Source organism: Lepidochelys olivacea (genome assembly GCF_965140295.1).
Source record: "Lepidochelys olivacea isolate rLepOli2 genome assembly, chromosome: 8".
NCBI lineage: Eukaryota > Metazoa > Chordata > Testudines > Cheloniidae > Lepidochelys > Lepidochelys olivacea.
The window spans coordinates 6,894,569-6,911,347 of NC_140418.1; the positions used below are offsets into that span (position 1 = coordinate 6,894,569).

A 16,779-nucleotide genomic window follows, 5' to 3' on the forward strand; every position below is an offset into this window, starting at 1 on the left:
GATAAAGTACTACTGCTATTTGGGGCTAGAGGTTACATGAAGCATCTTACTCTGGGATTCTGCAGTGGCCCTGTTTGCCCATTAATTCTACTGCCCAAGATGTGTTGGTTTTTAAATGTAACTTTTATTTGGATACACAAGCTTCTGGAGTACATGAGTGTGTCTGATCGGGTATGGCAGTTTGTTTCTAATGAATGATTTGGTGCATACACACAGCAACAGGGTTGCAGAGTTACTTGGCAAGGTGAGTAGGAATTGTTGCCATTTGACAACTGGGGGAATGAAGGCATGAGCGCGGTTAAATCACTTGCACGCATTGACTTGGTGAGCCATTTTAGCATCAATCTGAAACAACCTAGGTGTCTTGCATCAGAGTTTGTAGGGTGTGCTGCATTGTGCAGTGTTTGGCCTCAAGGGGTGAAATGGCCTCAAGGGGTGAAAATCTTCCTTGTTTTTCCTTAAACAAGATGTGGGAAAGAGATTTCAAAGGCACTCAACCCCTGAGCTAAATATACTGATTTTGAGGGTAGCAGAGGGGGTGTTATTTAGACCTGTCGAGTTAGTTGCGTATCCAGCCAGCCAGCCAGCCATGGCTTAGCTACCAGTGCGCACTTCTCGTTTTGTGCTTGAGGATGGGGGTGGCTCAGATGAAAACATTCACCCTTTGTGGCAGTCACCACAAATCCAGAAAAGGGAGCTTGCTTTTTATTCCACTTATTGATACTGATGGTAAATGGGAGTACTCCAGGGCAGCAGCATCTTACCTGTCTTATTTATTACTAGGATCCCCAGTCGAGGGTCAGGCCCCCATTGTGCTAGATGGTGTGCAGGCAGGTAACAAAGATGACAGTCTTTTCTCCAGAACTCTATAACTAAATAATAAGGGGCCAAATGCAAGGTTCTGTCTCAGCCCTTGCTCAGGCAAAATTCTCATTCATTTTCATGTGTCGGTCTGAGCAAAGAACTCAGGATTTGGATTAATAATCATGAATCTTCAGAAAAGAAATCAGCCCTGGGCCTGGTCTGCAAAGTGTTTCCTTATGTCTCTGAGTATAGGGCCTAGTGGCCTAGGAGCACCTGTCACTGCATCTGCAATAGGAGAGACTGAACTTCTCCCCTGTCACACATCAGACCCTTTTCTCTCTCACCTCCAGACATTGGTCCAGTCTGTTACATGCATCTGTCTGTTACGTCTCACTGGCTGTGTGCCCTCTGGTCTGAACGGCACTCATGTACGTTGTAACATACCCACTTGCTTGAGTCTATGGAAACCCCAGAGAGCAGAAGTAACGAATGAGGAAGAGGAACCGAGTTGCTGGGGAGTTCCCGTTTCTGGAAGGATGTTGAACAGAAATTTGGGCTGCTCCTAATTAGCGGTCTAGTTCCTGGCCCTGCTGACCTGGCATTCTGTAGGCAAGGTCGTCCGTGGCTCCTGAAGGGTGAGCCTTGCCTTGATGACGACTAGTCCCATCAGCTGTGATCAGATGACACCTGCAGTTGAGAAGAAGTGAGGTGACTAAACGAACAGCCCGAGGAGAGCTCTGGAGAACGTGCTGGCTCTAACTACAGCTGTAGCAAAATCCCCCTGTCTCTGATCCTGTCAGGTTTTACAAGCGAAGCAGCTTCAGGCCTGGCTCTATTTGGACAGGAGACCCCTATGATGCAGCAAATTCTGTGGCAATACAGTAGGTGTCGGACAAACAACCCAGCATCATGTTCTGGGCCCTATAGAGTGTGGCTGTGGGTGAGACCTTTGGGATGAGGCATAAATTAGAGGTAAAGATCCCACAGCCCTGTTAACTCCATTGTCCTGCCTCCCTAAATTCCCCCTGTAGTTTCAGTTGGACACAGATTCCAAATACGTCATTGGCAGGGGAAGTCACACAAGCAGGGCCAAAGCGTGAGGAGGAAAGAATGCCTCTGTCTGAGGAAGATGCATAAAATACACCCCTACCCAGCGCAAGGCTTCATACTATGTTTGGGGTTTCACCCCAGGCCCAGCTGTCATTACTGGCCCTTCTTGATTGTGTGGCAATCTGTGCTCTCTGCCATCACTCCCAAGCCCTCTTTCCTGTACTTCATCACCTGCTGTCTAGTGTTGCTATGTGCAACGTAGTGCCTTCATCTTCTGGTTTCAGTCAGAGTTGGATTGAATCCTTTGCTGCTGTCTTCCACCCTCAGGATAGCTGCATTTCATGAGTGGGTGAAGTGAACTCACTATATCCCTTATCTCTAAGGTACCGTGTGCTTCAATGTTCAGTCCTGCTGGAATTACACTTAAAAGTAAACCTGGCATCACATCAAGTTTCAAGATACATGGCTTTGCCCAGGCTGATTAAACTATGAAATCCAGGGTCCCTAGATTTCTCTGTGTCCTTTTGTCAAAAAGCTCCTGACAGCCAGGGAGTCCAATGTTTTTGCCACTTCTGTTCTCTTCAAGCCATGTAAAGTGCTCCCTAATGGGTGTCTTATGAATGGTGATGACTCGTTGAGATCCTCTGATGAAGGGTGCGGTAGAAGTGCAAAATATCATAATCGGTGTAAATTAAAATAACTGTCAATGCAACATTGTGATGGAGATTTTAAATGCTCAGAGTAACTGCTCCAACAGCAGCTGGTACTCAGTGCCCACACTAATATGGGATATTTTCTTCTTATGTCTTAATGTAAGGGACATGCCTGAACCAACCTGCAAACCCGTTTTCCCCGAATGTTGGGGAAGTTTGGATTTTGATCCAAGCTCTGCAAAACTTGGAGCTTCTCTCTCAGAGGTCGGTTTGTGGGTGACCTCATCAGTTGCAAGGTAGAAATGCAATTTGGTAGTCTCTTTTGAAACTTGCTTTAATACCAATTGCTGATGAACTCTGCGTTGAACTTGGGCATTGGTCATTTAGGGTCAGGTGCCAGCCAGGTTACCTGAGCTTCTTAACCTTTTACAGGTAAAAGGACTTTGCCTCTGGCCAGGAGGGATTTTATAGCATTGTATATAGAAAGGTGGTTACCCTTCCCTTTAGATTTATGACAATGTGTATAAAAGCATGTCCGATGCTTTCTCCATGTGTGATGTGCCCAAATAATGATTTCTGAGAGGATTATAAAACATGAATGTCTTGGCTTTCATATAGTTGAAATCTTATAAGTAACCTTATTGTAATGTTCTGATTTAATTTCCTAAGTTTTCTAAAACGGCTTGAATGCTGAAATGCTCCAGTTATTCTTATTTGAATGTATAATCCCTGAATAAATGCCACTATGTTGATCTTAAGTGTTCAATGCCTCAGATATCCTCTCATACACTAAATGTATTGCTGGATCTTGGTGTATTAAAAAGTTAATAGAAAATGCTGTTTTGCATATGCATAAAACACCGCTTTAAATACTGATAATTTAGGATCCAGTGCTGCAAAGACTGCTTTACATGAGTAATCCTTACTCCCACGACCAGTCCTGTTAGCTGCTGGGGGCCTTCTTGTGTGTCTATTGCTTTTCCCTGGGAGTAGGGATTTGTAGCACTGGGTCCTGACCAAATCAAATCTTTTCAGACACGTCAATTTCATTATTTCTGGCTACCGGCCAGATTTTCCAAAGTGCTCAGCACCCACCTGTTTCCATTGCTGGTCTCGGGAGCTCCGGGGTGCTCTGTGCACTTCCCAAAACCCGGCCACATTATGCCGTGGTCTGAGAGCACTGTGCTTTGGAAAATCTATTCTCAAATCTCAGGCAAGCTGACGTATGGAAAAGAAGCCATTTTAAGTCATATAACTGCAAGAAAGGCACTTGTACCTGCTTTAAATATTTCCTTGACAGGCTGAAAGGTTAGCCAAACAGAACATGTGCTGAGAGCACCCTGGGAGGGGTCAGCCCAAAGGCTAACTTAGTACTTTTCAAATAAAAACCCTCCCTCCCTTTAAATAAAAAGTAGTGCCTCTTCCACTAAACCCCTAGCATGGCTAGTCCAACCCTAATAATATGTAAATGAGCATAATTGTGATTGGGTGTGTTCTTAGTGCTGACCCATTGACGTTTCCCCCAATAACCCTTTTGCAAGTGATAAGATGAAAATATGTAAAAGCTAAGGGCCAGATCCTCAGCTCGTGAAACTGCACAACTCCACTGGAGGCAATGGAGTGATATCACTTTACACCGGCTGAGGATCTGGCCTCAAAGTCAAATTCTGCCCTAAGATGCTTGTGCGGGGCCCCAAGTATGTAGCTCAAAAGGCAAAGTCGGCCTCTAAGCCATTGTGTGTGTGTACGTGCGAGTTGGTGTTAAATATTGCAGAGCTCACAAGTCGTCCTGATCTGATGCAAAAAATCTTGCTTCAGAACTGATCTGGGAGAGGGAAATGTTGCCTATTTCATCCTGAATGGCCTCTTTCAATAAATACTAGCTGCTTATGCTAAACAATCTGTTCCACCTTGTATTTAGCTGGGACATCGGGAGCACCTTTCCCAGACCCAAAGAAGAGCTCTGCGTAGCTCGAAAGCTGCTTGTCTCTCACCTCTAGACAACGGCCCAGTAAAAGAGTTTCCTTCACCTACCTTGCGTCTCTTATATCCATTGGGGATTTTGTATTATAGACAATGAGAGCACTGTGCTGGTTCCATCCACTCGTGCAAGTCCAAGATGAGGACTGTGAATTCAAAGGTTTGCCTAGAAACAAGTGATGCCTTCTGAGTAGCCAATAGGATTATTTCTAATGCCACACTTGAAATAATAGTGCTGGCTGAGGGCTCTCTGTGGCTGGACTGGGGGTGGGCAGGCTTTGGTGGGGTATTTCCAACTATTGATATTTTGTAGCTTTCACTTCCTAGTTTTTGTGCTTCAAGAAAGTTCAAAGGAACAGGACCTAATTTCCTTTTCAGCATCAACTTAGAGCCAGTGCCGGGTGCGGCAGAGCCCAGAACATCGTCGGCTGCAGAGCAGAAGTCAGCTAGTGGGCAAGAGGCTCCATGGAAGACGAAGACAGACGGGACCTGATCTCCACCCAGGAGCGACCTGGTGATGGCGTCATGGCCCCAGACTCTGGAGCACAGAGGTATTCCTCATCTAGGTTTTCAGTCCCCTTTTATTTGCATTTCTTTGGGCAGGGGGAAGTAGGGAGGGCTCTGGAAGCAGGAGAAGGAAAGTGGGCTCTGTTAATGGAATGAAGGTGCCATTTAAATCTTGGTAGTGGGGAAAGTGTGAGCTGACGGAGTTTCAAGGGAAATGAGTTCTTCAGTGGTTGACCTGACCAGACTCCCAAGCAGGGCTTGAATGTTGAATTTGAACTTGAATTTCCCTTCTTTCTCCTGAACTCAGATCTGGGCGGCTGGTTACGTTATTTTAACACATGGGAGAGTAGGGGCCTCTTTAAAAGACCAGCATTAGAGCCCAGCTGCGTGACAGCTTGTGATGTCTGTGCAAGGATCTCCCACCCCGCAGGAGGGGCTTTCCACCAACGAGGGAGAGTTGGGAAGCTGTTTGCCCTTTATTCCTTGCCCCACGCTGCACAACTCCCTCGGGAATCTTTGGCCCTATTTGTGAACTGGCCCCGTGGTAACCAAAGCCCGACACGGGAATCATGCAAAATCTCTTGAGTTATTTTATACCCTTGGCTGGTGGCATCTGTGCCCTGTTCGTCCCAGTTCCAATGAGCTGTTTAGACATGATTCTGCGTACCAAATACACCCTTCTCATTGTCTGACCAGCATGTGCCCTAGATACCCCAGCAGCAGACTTGACCCCACCTGTCTGTGGTGTGCGCACAGAAAATTGGGTCTATGGCGGCACAGATCTGACCTGTAAATCAAGCCACAGCTGGGCTATATTTTTAAACAAGATCCTTTATTCAACACCCTTGACTGCCCCTTTCTGGAAACTCTCCCCTGGAGAATGTGATCTTCTAGGTGCGTAGCATCCCGGAGCTTGGACAATATAACTTTATTTTGTGCCCCCATCTTCCGCTCAGGGGGCTAGCGATGCTGTTGTTTAATAGCCAGTGTTTCTGGAATTCCTCTTGGCCTGAAGCATTGCTTGGATCAAACTTCCTGAGCAGATATCTGCCCTCCTCCGGGCTGTATCTCCCACAGTCCCTAGCATTTGTACCAGTATATACGATCCTAGTGGAAAGGCTTTGAGAAGAAAGGGCTTTCTCCTGTGGTTTTGTAAAACTGCTGCATTTGTACAAATCAGTAACCATCCCTTAGCACAGGGAAATGCATTATTGGGCTGCAGCCAACCTGTCCAACCATACCAGACCAAACAGCCCCAGCCACTGAGAAATCAGATGTCTCATGACATCAGGAGTTGCCAGGCAGGAAGGTTTGCAGGACGATCAGAACAGGAACTTAGGGAAAAGAAGGTGGGGAAAGAACCTGCTTGGCCAGGCCTGGATCAGCTCCAGGCTGAATTTACTTTTTATGTCGCTGTGTGTGTTTGTGCTGTAGCGGCCACAGAGACAGCGCACGCACAAATCGTGTGTTCTCCGACCGATGGGCCTGATCCTGCAAACCCGACTCCTTTGAGTAGCCCTTACTCATGGGAGTAGTTCCATTGACGCCAATGGGACTGCTCCGTGAGAGAGTTTGCAGGATCTCCTCCGACAGCGAGAGAGCATGTCTAGCACAGAGCTTCTTGGAATATCTGTGGTACGCTTTATTACTTATTACCTTGGGCCCATCAGCATATGTCTTGCCATCTGGTTGTAAATGCGGGTCCCTCTAAGCTCTCTCTGATCAATCTAGCTGCCTTTCTAAAACACCCTCCCCCTCCTCCCAATAACACCTGCTAAGAATGAAGGCTGGGTACAAAAAAAGGTAGGCTGCAGAACTTGGAGCTTCTTTCTAATAGGTCGGTTCATGGGTGACCTCATCAGTTGCAAGGTAGAAATGTAATTTGGGAGTCTTTTTTGGAACCTGCTTTAATACCAATTGCTGCGTCGAGCAAGTTGAACTTGGGCAGAGTCCATCCCCAGATACATGCGCACCAGGCCTGCTGCTTTCAGTGGGAGTTGTGCATGCGTATCTAAGCACAGAGCTGGCCTTCTACAATAGGGCACTGCTCCTCCAGCATTCAGCATGCTCCCTGCTGGGATGCTTTTGTTTCTAGGACAGTTTTTCAGTCCATTAGTCTTGTAATTATTTCCCTCGCCAGATAATGCGGAGCTGCTCCGTGTGCTTTCGCCTGGGGGAAAAAGCACATAGGAGTGTGTATAAAAGCATGTCAGATTCTTTATAAAAGCGATATTTTGTTAGGGTTTTTTAAAAACGTGCCTAAAGTTTAGGCTACTAAAATTATGTGTGTGTGAAATGAACTTGCAAAAGAACTATAATCAGTAAATCTATGTGTATGGAAGACAAAACAACAGGAAAAAGGAGAGATGAACATAATGCAAGAAGAGGTGTAGCAGTATGATTATGGTACTTTATCCATTACCCGAAAATAGGGATGGTCTTCACATACAATCAAATAGTTCTTTATCACCCAGTAATCTCTAGATTCCTTTATCCTGGTGAACAAAGTCGTTCCCATTAATCAGGGGTTTCACTCTTTTATGTTAAGTTTTGAGTCTGATTTTCCAAAGTCTCCAAATTATATATACGTTTTCAATTGTAATGTTTGACAATTCTTCTCTCTTAAGCATGCTGTATGCAAAAAATGGACTATGGGAACAGGAGCAGCAACATGGCCAATTTTCTACCCCGCCTGCCCCAACGTAATCTGGATTTTCTCATGACAAGTTGAGGATGCTACCTATGGATCTGATCCAATACCCACTGGAATCAATGGGAGTTTAACCATTGCCTTCAGCTGGCATTGGATCATGCCCTACATTGAGAGAACGTGGAAAATATGGAGGCAAAAGCATTTAACAATTGTGTAGGTCAACTACCCTAAACTGACATGCTTGCAAGTATACCATGTACTGCTTCAGAACCTCTTCAACTCTTTACTCCATGTGGCCTCTTTGAAGAGTTCTCTTCACAGTGCTAGATGTTGGATATTATTTTCTCCAGCAACCAGCCCCCTGCACTCCTACCCCAACAAACACACACTCACCACACACACACACACACGCTCCCCCTCCTACCCCCCATTTAGAAAACTGTTTCACTTCCCCTGCCAAATCTTACATGGAAAGAAGAGTCTAGTTTGGACGAAGTAGCTGATCGGTCCAATCTAACCCAAATCTCCATGGCGTTAGTGTGGGGAGGGCATTGGATGAATGACAGATGCTTTCAGATGGGCCGGAGCTTGACGTAGCGGAATACACTGAAAAGTTCAGTGCCCAGACTGAGGATGGGCCGCCCTGAGAACAATCATTTTACCACTAAAGAAAATAATTACCAAAACTAACCCCTCCACTGCACATGCATGATGCACATCTCCTGGGGAGAGGATGAGAGAGAACAAACTCTCAATGCTCTACTGAAAGCTGTGCTGGTGATGAGGGTGGTATAGAACCCCTGGAGAATAGCACGTCCGCTAACAGTGCCAATACAGTGTATCCCAAGAGGCTGGCGGCTGATGCAGGTGGCTGCAGCTTGTGTTTGCCCTGCACTAGCCTCCCTCTGTCTTGTATCTTGCAGGAACTACTGCAGCCGTGGAGCCGTTTACTCTGCTGTCTCCATCTTGGTGGCCCTGCTGATTGCTGGCCAGGCCATCACCATTTACTTCGTGTATCAGCAGAGTGGCCAGATCGGCAAGCTGACCAAGACCTCCCAGAATCTGCAGCTGGAGGCCCTGACCAGGAAACTCCCCCAAAGTGAGTAATTGCCCAGCATGATTGCACTGTGTGGGCACAAGCCTAGGTCAGTTGAGTGACATGACAGCTGTACTTCACAGTCCCAGAGCATCCCCCGACTCTCTTGGCCAGAGAGATGGAGGAAAGAGTTCTGGAGACTGCTATTAACAAGGCTCCTGGAGTCATCTAGAGCTCCTGCTCCCCTTCTGGAGACGGTGGTTTTTGTGCTGTCTTACCCTACTGAGTCTCATCATGTTTCCTTCCTCACCCCCACTTTTGGAGAGGGGGAAGTGAAACTTGCAGGGGTGAGAGTTTTGATCAGAGTGCCTGGAGACCATCTGAGCGCTGCTTTATCCTTCGGCCTGTTTGCTGCATGTGGGAGGAGGGAGCCTTTCTGGTGCTATTCCTGGCCCTCAGGGTCGAACCTGGCGGTGATACCAGTGCCTACCAAAAAGAAAAGGAGGACTCGTGGCACCTTAGAGACTAACCCATTTATTTGAGCATGAGCTTTCGTGAGCTACAGCTCACTTCATCGGATGCACTGAATGCTTATGCTCAAATAAATGGGTTAGTCTCTAAGGTGCCACTAATACTCCTTTTCTTGTTGCGAATACAGACTAACACGGCTGCTACTCTGAAACCTGTCAGTACCTACCAAGTAACCATTTATTGCCTTGGCCCTGGGAAACGGGCTGGAGCCTTGCCAGCACTGGCTGGAGCATTGGCCATGGAGTCCGTGACTCCATGGGTGTTTCCCAGCCTGGGTAGACAGACTTACACTAGCTCTGCTGGACATCACAACACGGGAACAGCACAGGATAGGCACTGAGCTCAGGCTGAGGGTGACAAAGTCCCATTAAGCTAAAACACAGGGACCCTTCTGCTGATTCAACTCCCGCTTATGGAGACACTGATCCCAGAATGGACTTTGGGGGTCCATTCATCTCTCTCTCTCTTTCCTTTGCAGGTGCCAAGCCAACTTCCAAGCTGAGGATGGCAAAGTTCAGCATGCCCATGGTCATGAGGGAGCTGCCACTCGCCCCGAAGGTGGACATGACGGTAAGAGACGTCCCCTGGATCACTCTGCATGTAGTTTTGGATGCTGCTCTGGCAGCAGTTTCGTAGTCTATTTGGGAACGTGGTTGAGTGGTTTCTTCCAAGCCTTGGGCCATAGCTGCTCTGTGGTCAGCAGTGAGAGAAGCAGAAAGCAGCCCTGGCCATCCTGCCTCTGAGACCTCAGCCAGCACCTTGCAGTGCACACTGCTCACCAGCAGCTTGGGTTTCTCTCCTGTGGCTGGGGCTCCTACTGCTAGTTACTGGGTCCCAACTCCTAGGGGTCCGTTCAGTCCTTGGATCTTCTGCCAACTAGAGCGACACACAAGAAGTGTTACGGAAACCCACCCATTTGTACCTGGATGGAGACCACCATCTACGACCTGTTGCATTCACGCCAGTGATGGAGGGGTGAAAGTTCTGTGTCCCATTCCCCAGGCCCTGGCCCATTTGCTCTCCAGAATCAGAGGTAGTTGCCTTGCTCTTTCTCCTGAGCTTGCTTAGGGTGGAGTTTTTGTGCTGAGTCCCTCTCGGACAGTGGCTGAGAAAGGGGAGCAGTGGGAGGTGGTCAGCTTGGTATTTTCCAAAGCTCAGCTGTTCTTCCGTGTGCTGTAGATAGGCCCGTGCAGGGATCACAGGCTTTGAGAAAGGTTCCACTTCCCGGGGGGGGGGGGTCCAGTATTTCCAGGAATTAGCCTGCCCTGGGGTGAAGAAGAAGTTCTGCTGAAGGTTCTTGTGGTGCAGCGTCCACTCTCACCAGCCTGGCTCCCTGGTAGCCAAGTGACTCTGTGTCTGCCAAAAAGAACCCCCAAGACTGGCCATGTCCTGCCCATCCTGTTCCAGCTAAAGGCCATCTGCTTTAAGTCTCTGGCTCTTCAGCTCCTCGTCCTGACCATCACAACTCCAATTCTCTCGCTCTCTCTAGCCCCTGGAGAACACGGCCATGCCTAGCAACAGCACCACGGACCAAGTCAAACACCTGCTGCTGGTAAGAGCCTCCTTTCTGTTCCCGTGGCTGCCTCTGTCCCTCTCATGGGTCTGTCTGCAACACCCATGTATAGTTGGGCACTTCCACAGACCCACTTCCTTTCAGCCCTATTAGCCTATTGGTTCCTCTGGGCGAGGGGTGTGGACTATTAAAGAGCCATTGGATTAGGAGCAGCCTTTCTCTGTCCCTTCATCTGCTGCTCTCATTCGCTTAGGCTCATGGCTTAGTGTTCCCTTGTTCCCGGGGGGCTGGCTTGACTGTGGCAGGTGAGTTCTCTCTGGCTCCTAGGTGTCAGCCCGCTGTTAACACTGTCCTGTCCCCTTTGGTCCTCCTGTAGCGGGCAGACCCCAGCAAGATGTTTCCTGAGTTAAAGAATAACCTGATGGAGAATCTGAACCACCTGAAGCACACCATGACAAACCAAGCCTGGCAGGTCAGTGCTCTCACTCGGTCAGCTGGCTACTGGACCAGCTGCAGCTCCGGCTTGTCCTTTGCACCCATTCCAGGGAATAGCCTGAACTAGGCTGGTGGTGGAATGGGGGTCTCCCACTGGGAGAATGGCTCCACTACATGGCAAAGCACAGCCTGCATTGGGGCTGCTGTCATGGTTACATTATCACCATTGCATGGGACGCTGGGGGTTCACAGGGGACCCCAGCTCTCCTGCTCCTGACTTTGTGCGGCAGACATGAGAACACAAAAGCGGGGAGGGCTCCAGTGTCACCCTGATCAGATGGGGGGAAGGGAGGCTATGCCAGTTGGCTGGGGCATTTGTTTTTGTTGGGTGCATTTTATTAACAACACCTTCTTCCCCTTGTTGGTCTCTTGCAGTCGTTTGAATCCTGGATGCACAAGTGGCTGCTGTTTGAAATGGCCAAAACCCCCCAAACTGTGCAACCTACTGAGGTCCCAGCAGATGAAGGTATCAGGGTTATGGGTCACCAAATTCCTTTGGGGTAGGAATGGTCCTTAGGTAGCAATTGCAACCCAGGAGATCACTGGCCAAGGTTCAGAGCACCTTGGAGGGCAGTGGAAGCACGTACCCTCTTGGAATGGTTTTGCTCTTTGGTAGCTAGCGATTTTTTCCTTCTCCAGAGTCCTCCTGTGTTCCTTTGAGAACTTCAGTTTTTGCCAAACTTGTAGTCTTCACCCCATCCTTGAGGCTGCAAGTTATGGCCACTATTGGAGCACTGGGGGCACATCAGCCTGAGGAGTTGCTGTTGAGGGATGTCAGGGAAAATCCCAGGGAACAAGGGTTTGAGCTTTGCTGGAGGCCATACAAAACCTGATACTATGGGACTGCCTTCCTGAATCCTTGAGGCTGGTTGTGTCATGAGTCTGCTTTTAGCGGCTAGATTTCCAAAGCTGCATCCCCCGCTGGGAGCAGAGTGAGCCTTAGGCCAATCGCCGCTGCCTTAAGAAAACCTGGAAATAGATCGGTTGACATTTTGGCTCTTCGCAAACCAGAGGGGCTGGCCCACTAGCTCTTTGCCTCGCAAGGGTTGCTACTTTGAATTCTGTGCCGTCACAACAGAAGCAAAATTCATTCCTCCTCCAGGATTGGGTGACCCTGGTGCGCACACATGAAGTGTCTATAAAGAACAATTCATTTTTAATCCAAATTATTGCAGCTAAATGGGGGATCCTCATGGAAGGGGGCCAGTGCCCTGATTAAGGCCGCCCCCAGCAATGGGAGCATCCTATGGGGACAGACAAGAACCCATTTTTAAACAAGTCTGAAAAGCCTTGTAATCGCTTACAACCCTGTATTGGATGCAAAGGTGAAACTGAGATTTCGCTGAGATGCCTTTCAGTTCCTCATTTAGCTGCTTCAGTATGGAGAGCTCCAAGCCTGGATTTCCATGCCACTTGGTCACTCAGCAGTGGTCGGATGCATCCCCATGAGCAGACTTTATGTTAATACTGTCTCCATTAAGCAGCAGCTGTCACCCTTTGTTATCATGACGCTCAGTGGGTTTCCTGGGAGCAATCCCAATAAAGCCGTTGTCCCAATGAAGGTAGTATATTTTTGCACAGTGGTATTCCCTATCCCTTTCCCCAGCCCTCTCTGGGGTGGTGCCGAGGGGCCAGCCCAGCATGGAGAAGTTCTTTGCACAATGTATCCCACCGCCGCTTCAGTGCTCATGCAAGCAAGCCGTTGGATTGGCTGAATAGCCTCAAGGGCTTAGGAATGTAGGGAAGACCCCAGCAGGGGGGGAGAATAAAACATACTCATGAGTATTTTCCTGTGCTTGTTGCTTTAGTGCAATCTAAGTGCCAGGCGGAGTCAAGTTTTAGTGGTGTCTACCCGGGTCGGTTCCGCCCCCAGTGTGACGAACATGGTGACTATCTTCCCAAGCAGTGCCATGCCAGCACGGGGTACTGTTGGTGCGTCTACAAAAATGGCACCAAGATCGAAGGCACTGACACCCGTGGAAAGCTGGACTGCCCTGGTAGGAGCTTATTTCACGTTGGCCGGCCAGGGGCAGGGGAAAGGAGCACGTGTCCATGGAGACGCTGCCTGTGATCTCGTATGTTCTCGCTCCGCTAAGCTGATGAGCACAGTGGGCGTTGTGTCAATGTAGGGCCATGGGACTGGCTGGTAAATCAGTAATTCTGGGGATGTTGAATCCAGTCCAGAGCGTTCATTGGGAAACAGGATTCAGAGCACTGCCGTGCTCCTGTATCTGTACTGGGTCCTCTCCTGCAAACTCCTGAGCACGTTCAATTGTCATGGAAGTCAATGGAGCTGTTTTTTAGACACGCCAAGCGCCCACAATTCCAAAGGAAACCAAGGAGAATTGTGAATACTCAGCAACTGGCCCTGTGGGAGTTGAGGGTGTTCAGCATCAACCAGCAGGTGCTCAGTGCCTGGCAAGATCAGACACTAGGTCATCAACGGGAAGAACCCAGATAACACAGTAGGAAATGCAGCCTATTAGGAGCAAATATAAGGTGGAGGATCGTAGACATGGGCAAATGACAAAGGGTGAGATTGCACTGCCTATGTCTGCCCAGAGTTGGCTGAAGAATGGGAACTATCCCCTTTGCTGGTACACCCTGAGTTCTCACTACCCCATATCCTGGGAGATCATTGATTCCCTACTACTGGGCGCCATTATGTTGCTACCATCTTTTCTGAATGGAGCACTCTGAAAATGTATGAACTGAAGCTTCCGCCCTTGTTGGCTTAGTCAAATGGAGATAGCTGTCACCATCCCAGCCCGGCCTGGCCAGCACCCATGTCATATGTAGAGGTCCCAGAGAACCAGGGCAGTAGGACTATCTCAGCTGTGTCCAGACTCCAGTTTGGGCCCACACATGGCTAGTGCCCCACAGAACCTTCCCTGAAGAAATGAAGGGTCTTTGCTCTCAGAGGCAGGGGAAGCTATCCACAAATCCCCGAGCTCCCCATTTTCATCCCACTGCTGAAGGTGCTGATCCCAAATACAGCTGTTAGCCACAGAGAGAGAGAGAGAGAAGTGAGATGTCTAAAACTCCTTGGTGAATCAGACACTGAGGAAAATCAGAGCCCACACTTCAGTGTGTTGGGCAGATTATGATGAATACATGCACGTAATGATCCAGGCAAATATTGTAGGGAGACTAGCCCTGGGTCAGGCTAGCACAAAGCGTCCCAGGTGTGTTGGTAGCCGAGGTGGACGTGCCTGTCTCAGGTGTGCTATAAAATGCCGAATCTCTTGCTGTGTCTTGCTGCAGTTACTCCGGGTGGTTTGGACACTGAAGAACTGATGTACTCAGGTGTGGATCTGCTGAAGCTGGAGTCTGGGAAAGGGAAAGGTAAGAGTCTGAGCCAGCCTAGGGCTGGGGGCTATGACTCGGCGAGGTCATGGGGAGAGTTGGCTGGAAGGTGGCAACGATTAGATTCCTAGGCCCAGTGGCCGAGTGACATGATGCTGTGTGTATAGGGATGGTCATGAGTAAGCAAGGGAGATGAAGGAAGGACCTTTGCTGTCTGGGCTATAGCGGTGTTTTGGTGCATCACCACTCCCCTCAAACTACTGAGACCCAAATGAAGGACACAGGGAAAATAGCACCACCAGCGAAACATAATGCTATCTCTTTCAAAGGAAATTAGTGCTTCGTCCCACTCAGGTCTGCAGCTCAGCATCCTGTAGTAAATCCGGTTGATCTGGGCTGGGGGATAGATGAGAGGTATGGATATCCCAGAAGCTGGGAGGCAAAGGTCTTCGCAGACCCAGGCCACCTATCCAATGGAATCAGGAGCAGTGAGGGAAAGTGCTGTTTGGATTTTTATTTTCTTGCTGTGGTGTGGGGGCTTAAGGCTGGCACCAGTGGCTGCATGCCCAGGTGTATGGATTCTGGATGGGAGTGAAATCTAGCCTTCACCCGTCATGTCACGTCACATGACTCATGTCAATCCAGCCGGAGAGGTGCTTTGTATTGGCCTCACCCTGAAGGTGACTGGAGCAGAACAAAGAAATGACTGATCGTTGCTTCACTGAAACCCAGCCGGATGCAGTGAGTATCACTTCCTGGGTTCAGGTCTATCTAATTTCCTCCCTCTTTTCTCCCTCTCCCCCTAGATGTCACCAAGTAGAAGAGGACGCAGAGGCCTGGCACCTTCTCTCTGCCTCCAGTTTGCAGAGTTTACCGCTCTTTTTCACTCATGCTTTAAAATTGCTTTCCTGAATTACAGCAGCAGCCGCTGAGAGCCTCTGTTCAGGCATTTATTATTGTTTATCGTCTTAGCAGGCGATCCAAATGAGTAGATTATAGATCCTGTCTGCCAAACCCAGTGCCTCTACCTGTACCAAGATGTGCTGCAGCAAGCCAGCAGAATATTAGGACTTTTAGTGGAGAAAGGATGCAGTGGCCCCCTGAACTGCAATCAAAGGCAGGCAAAGGATAAAGCTCTTAGTGCTTTCTTGGCTAATCAGAGCACATTAGCCGTTGCATGGACAACCACAGGTGTCTGAATAGCGATGGGGCTGGTGCAGTACCACAGCTCCTGTTATATCAGCACTGTCCGGTGGGAAGAGGGGATCCGGGTCCAAAACACAGTCAATTTCAATTGAATTATCTCAGTGAATTGTTAGATACGCTGGACATGATCCTTCCCTCCCTTACAGTGGTGGAACTCCATTGACTTCAGTGGAGTTCCTTCTGATTTACACCAGTGTACGTGAGGAGAATCAGGCCCTATGTTTGCTTATAAATGGCTCTGAGGGTCTGGATGAGTTTGGTCAGCCACCGGTGCAGACTTGTCTGGTTGTTCCAAGAACCAAGTATTTGTGTGTGCGGGGCAGGGGTGTCCATAAGGTTCTGACTGCCACAGCCCTGAATGATAATGCTGGGGTATGTCTGTATCTCAGGTGCAACCTCCAAATTCACTGAACCTGCCAGCAACTCTTAAACATGTATTCAGTGCTGACGAGTAGCACAGGCCTTCTCTCCCCCATCCTAAAGGACCAAGCTGGGGTAGGCAGCACCCCACCCTATGAAGCACATGCTATTCCAAATTACATGGGCAGGAGCATTCAGCCACTGAAATACCCTGATTGCTTGAGCAATGCTTTGCGCTTCATCACAGAGTTAGAGCTCTTAGTTTGAGAACCTGGCTAGCAGTGGGTTCTGAAGCGCCTCTGGGGCCATGGGTCACTAAGAAGAGGCTGTAGGAAGACTTTGATATCACTCAAGCTAAAGAATGGGTCAGTGGCTTTTCCTTACACTGAACAGACATTAAATGCAGCAGCAATGAACTCTGATCTTAACCAAAGTAAGTGGGCTTCAGGGGGACATTAGCGTACTAGAGGAATGCAGGCTTCCTATATTTTTTAAACAGGCAAATGAGTTTATATGGCTGTATTTCCCCATCCGTTGCTTAACCCTGGTATTGGTAGGATCTTTGTTGAACGGGTAACGTAATAGCTAATCTTGGAACTAGAATTGTGTGTTTTGAATGTGTTCTATTGTTACAGCATAACCAAACTCACAAGGCTGATGATTTCAAATAAACTTTTAATAATGA

At 48.5% G+C, this 16,779-nt stretch overlaps 1 protein-coding gene across 1 annotated transcript; it reads left to right on the forward strand.

Annotated features, from left to right (window-relative positions):
• The first annotated feature begins 4,800 nt into the window (after positions 1 to 4,800).
• CD74 (CD74 molecule) lies at positions 4,801 to 16,779 on the forward strand. Its single transcript, XM_084636365.1, has 9 exons — positions 4,801 to 5,038; positions 8,571 to 8,746; positions 9,693 to 9,784; positions 10,704 to 10,766; positions 11,104 to 11,199; positions 11,598 to 11,688; positions 13,031 to 13,219; positions 14,487 to 14,567; positions 15,335 to 16,779. The coding sequence occupies exons 1-9, from the start codon at positions 4,953 to 4,955 to the stop codon at positions 15,346 to 15,348; spliced, it is 888 nt and encodes a 295-aa protein (XP_084492491.1). The 5' UTR covers positions 4,801 to 4,952; the 3' UTR covers positions 15,349 to 16,779.

Bases quoted from the DNA above. Each gene is read 5' to 3' on its own strand.
- CD74 (XM_084636365.1), top strand. From the start codon at position 4,953: ATGGAAGACGAAGACAGACGGGACCTGATCTCCACCCAGGAGCGACCT. The intron at 5,039-8,570 runs GTATTCCTCATC...TGTATCTTGCAG, and splicing joins CCAGACTCTGGAGCACAGAG to GAACTACTGCAGCCGTGGAG. The intron at 8,747-9,692 runs GTGAGTAATTGC...TTTCCTTTGCAG, and splicing joins GACCAGGAAACTCCCCCAAA to GTGCCAAGCCAACTTCCAAG.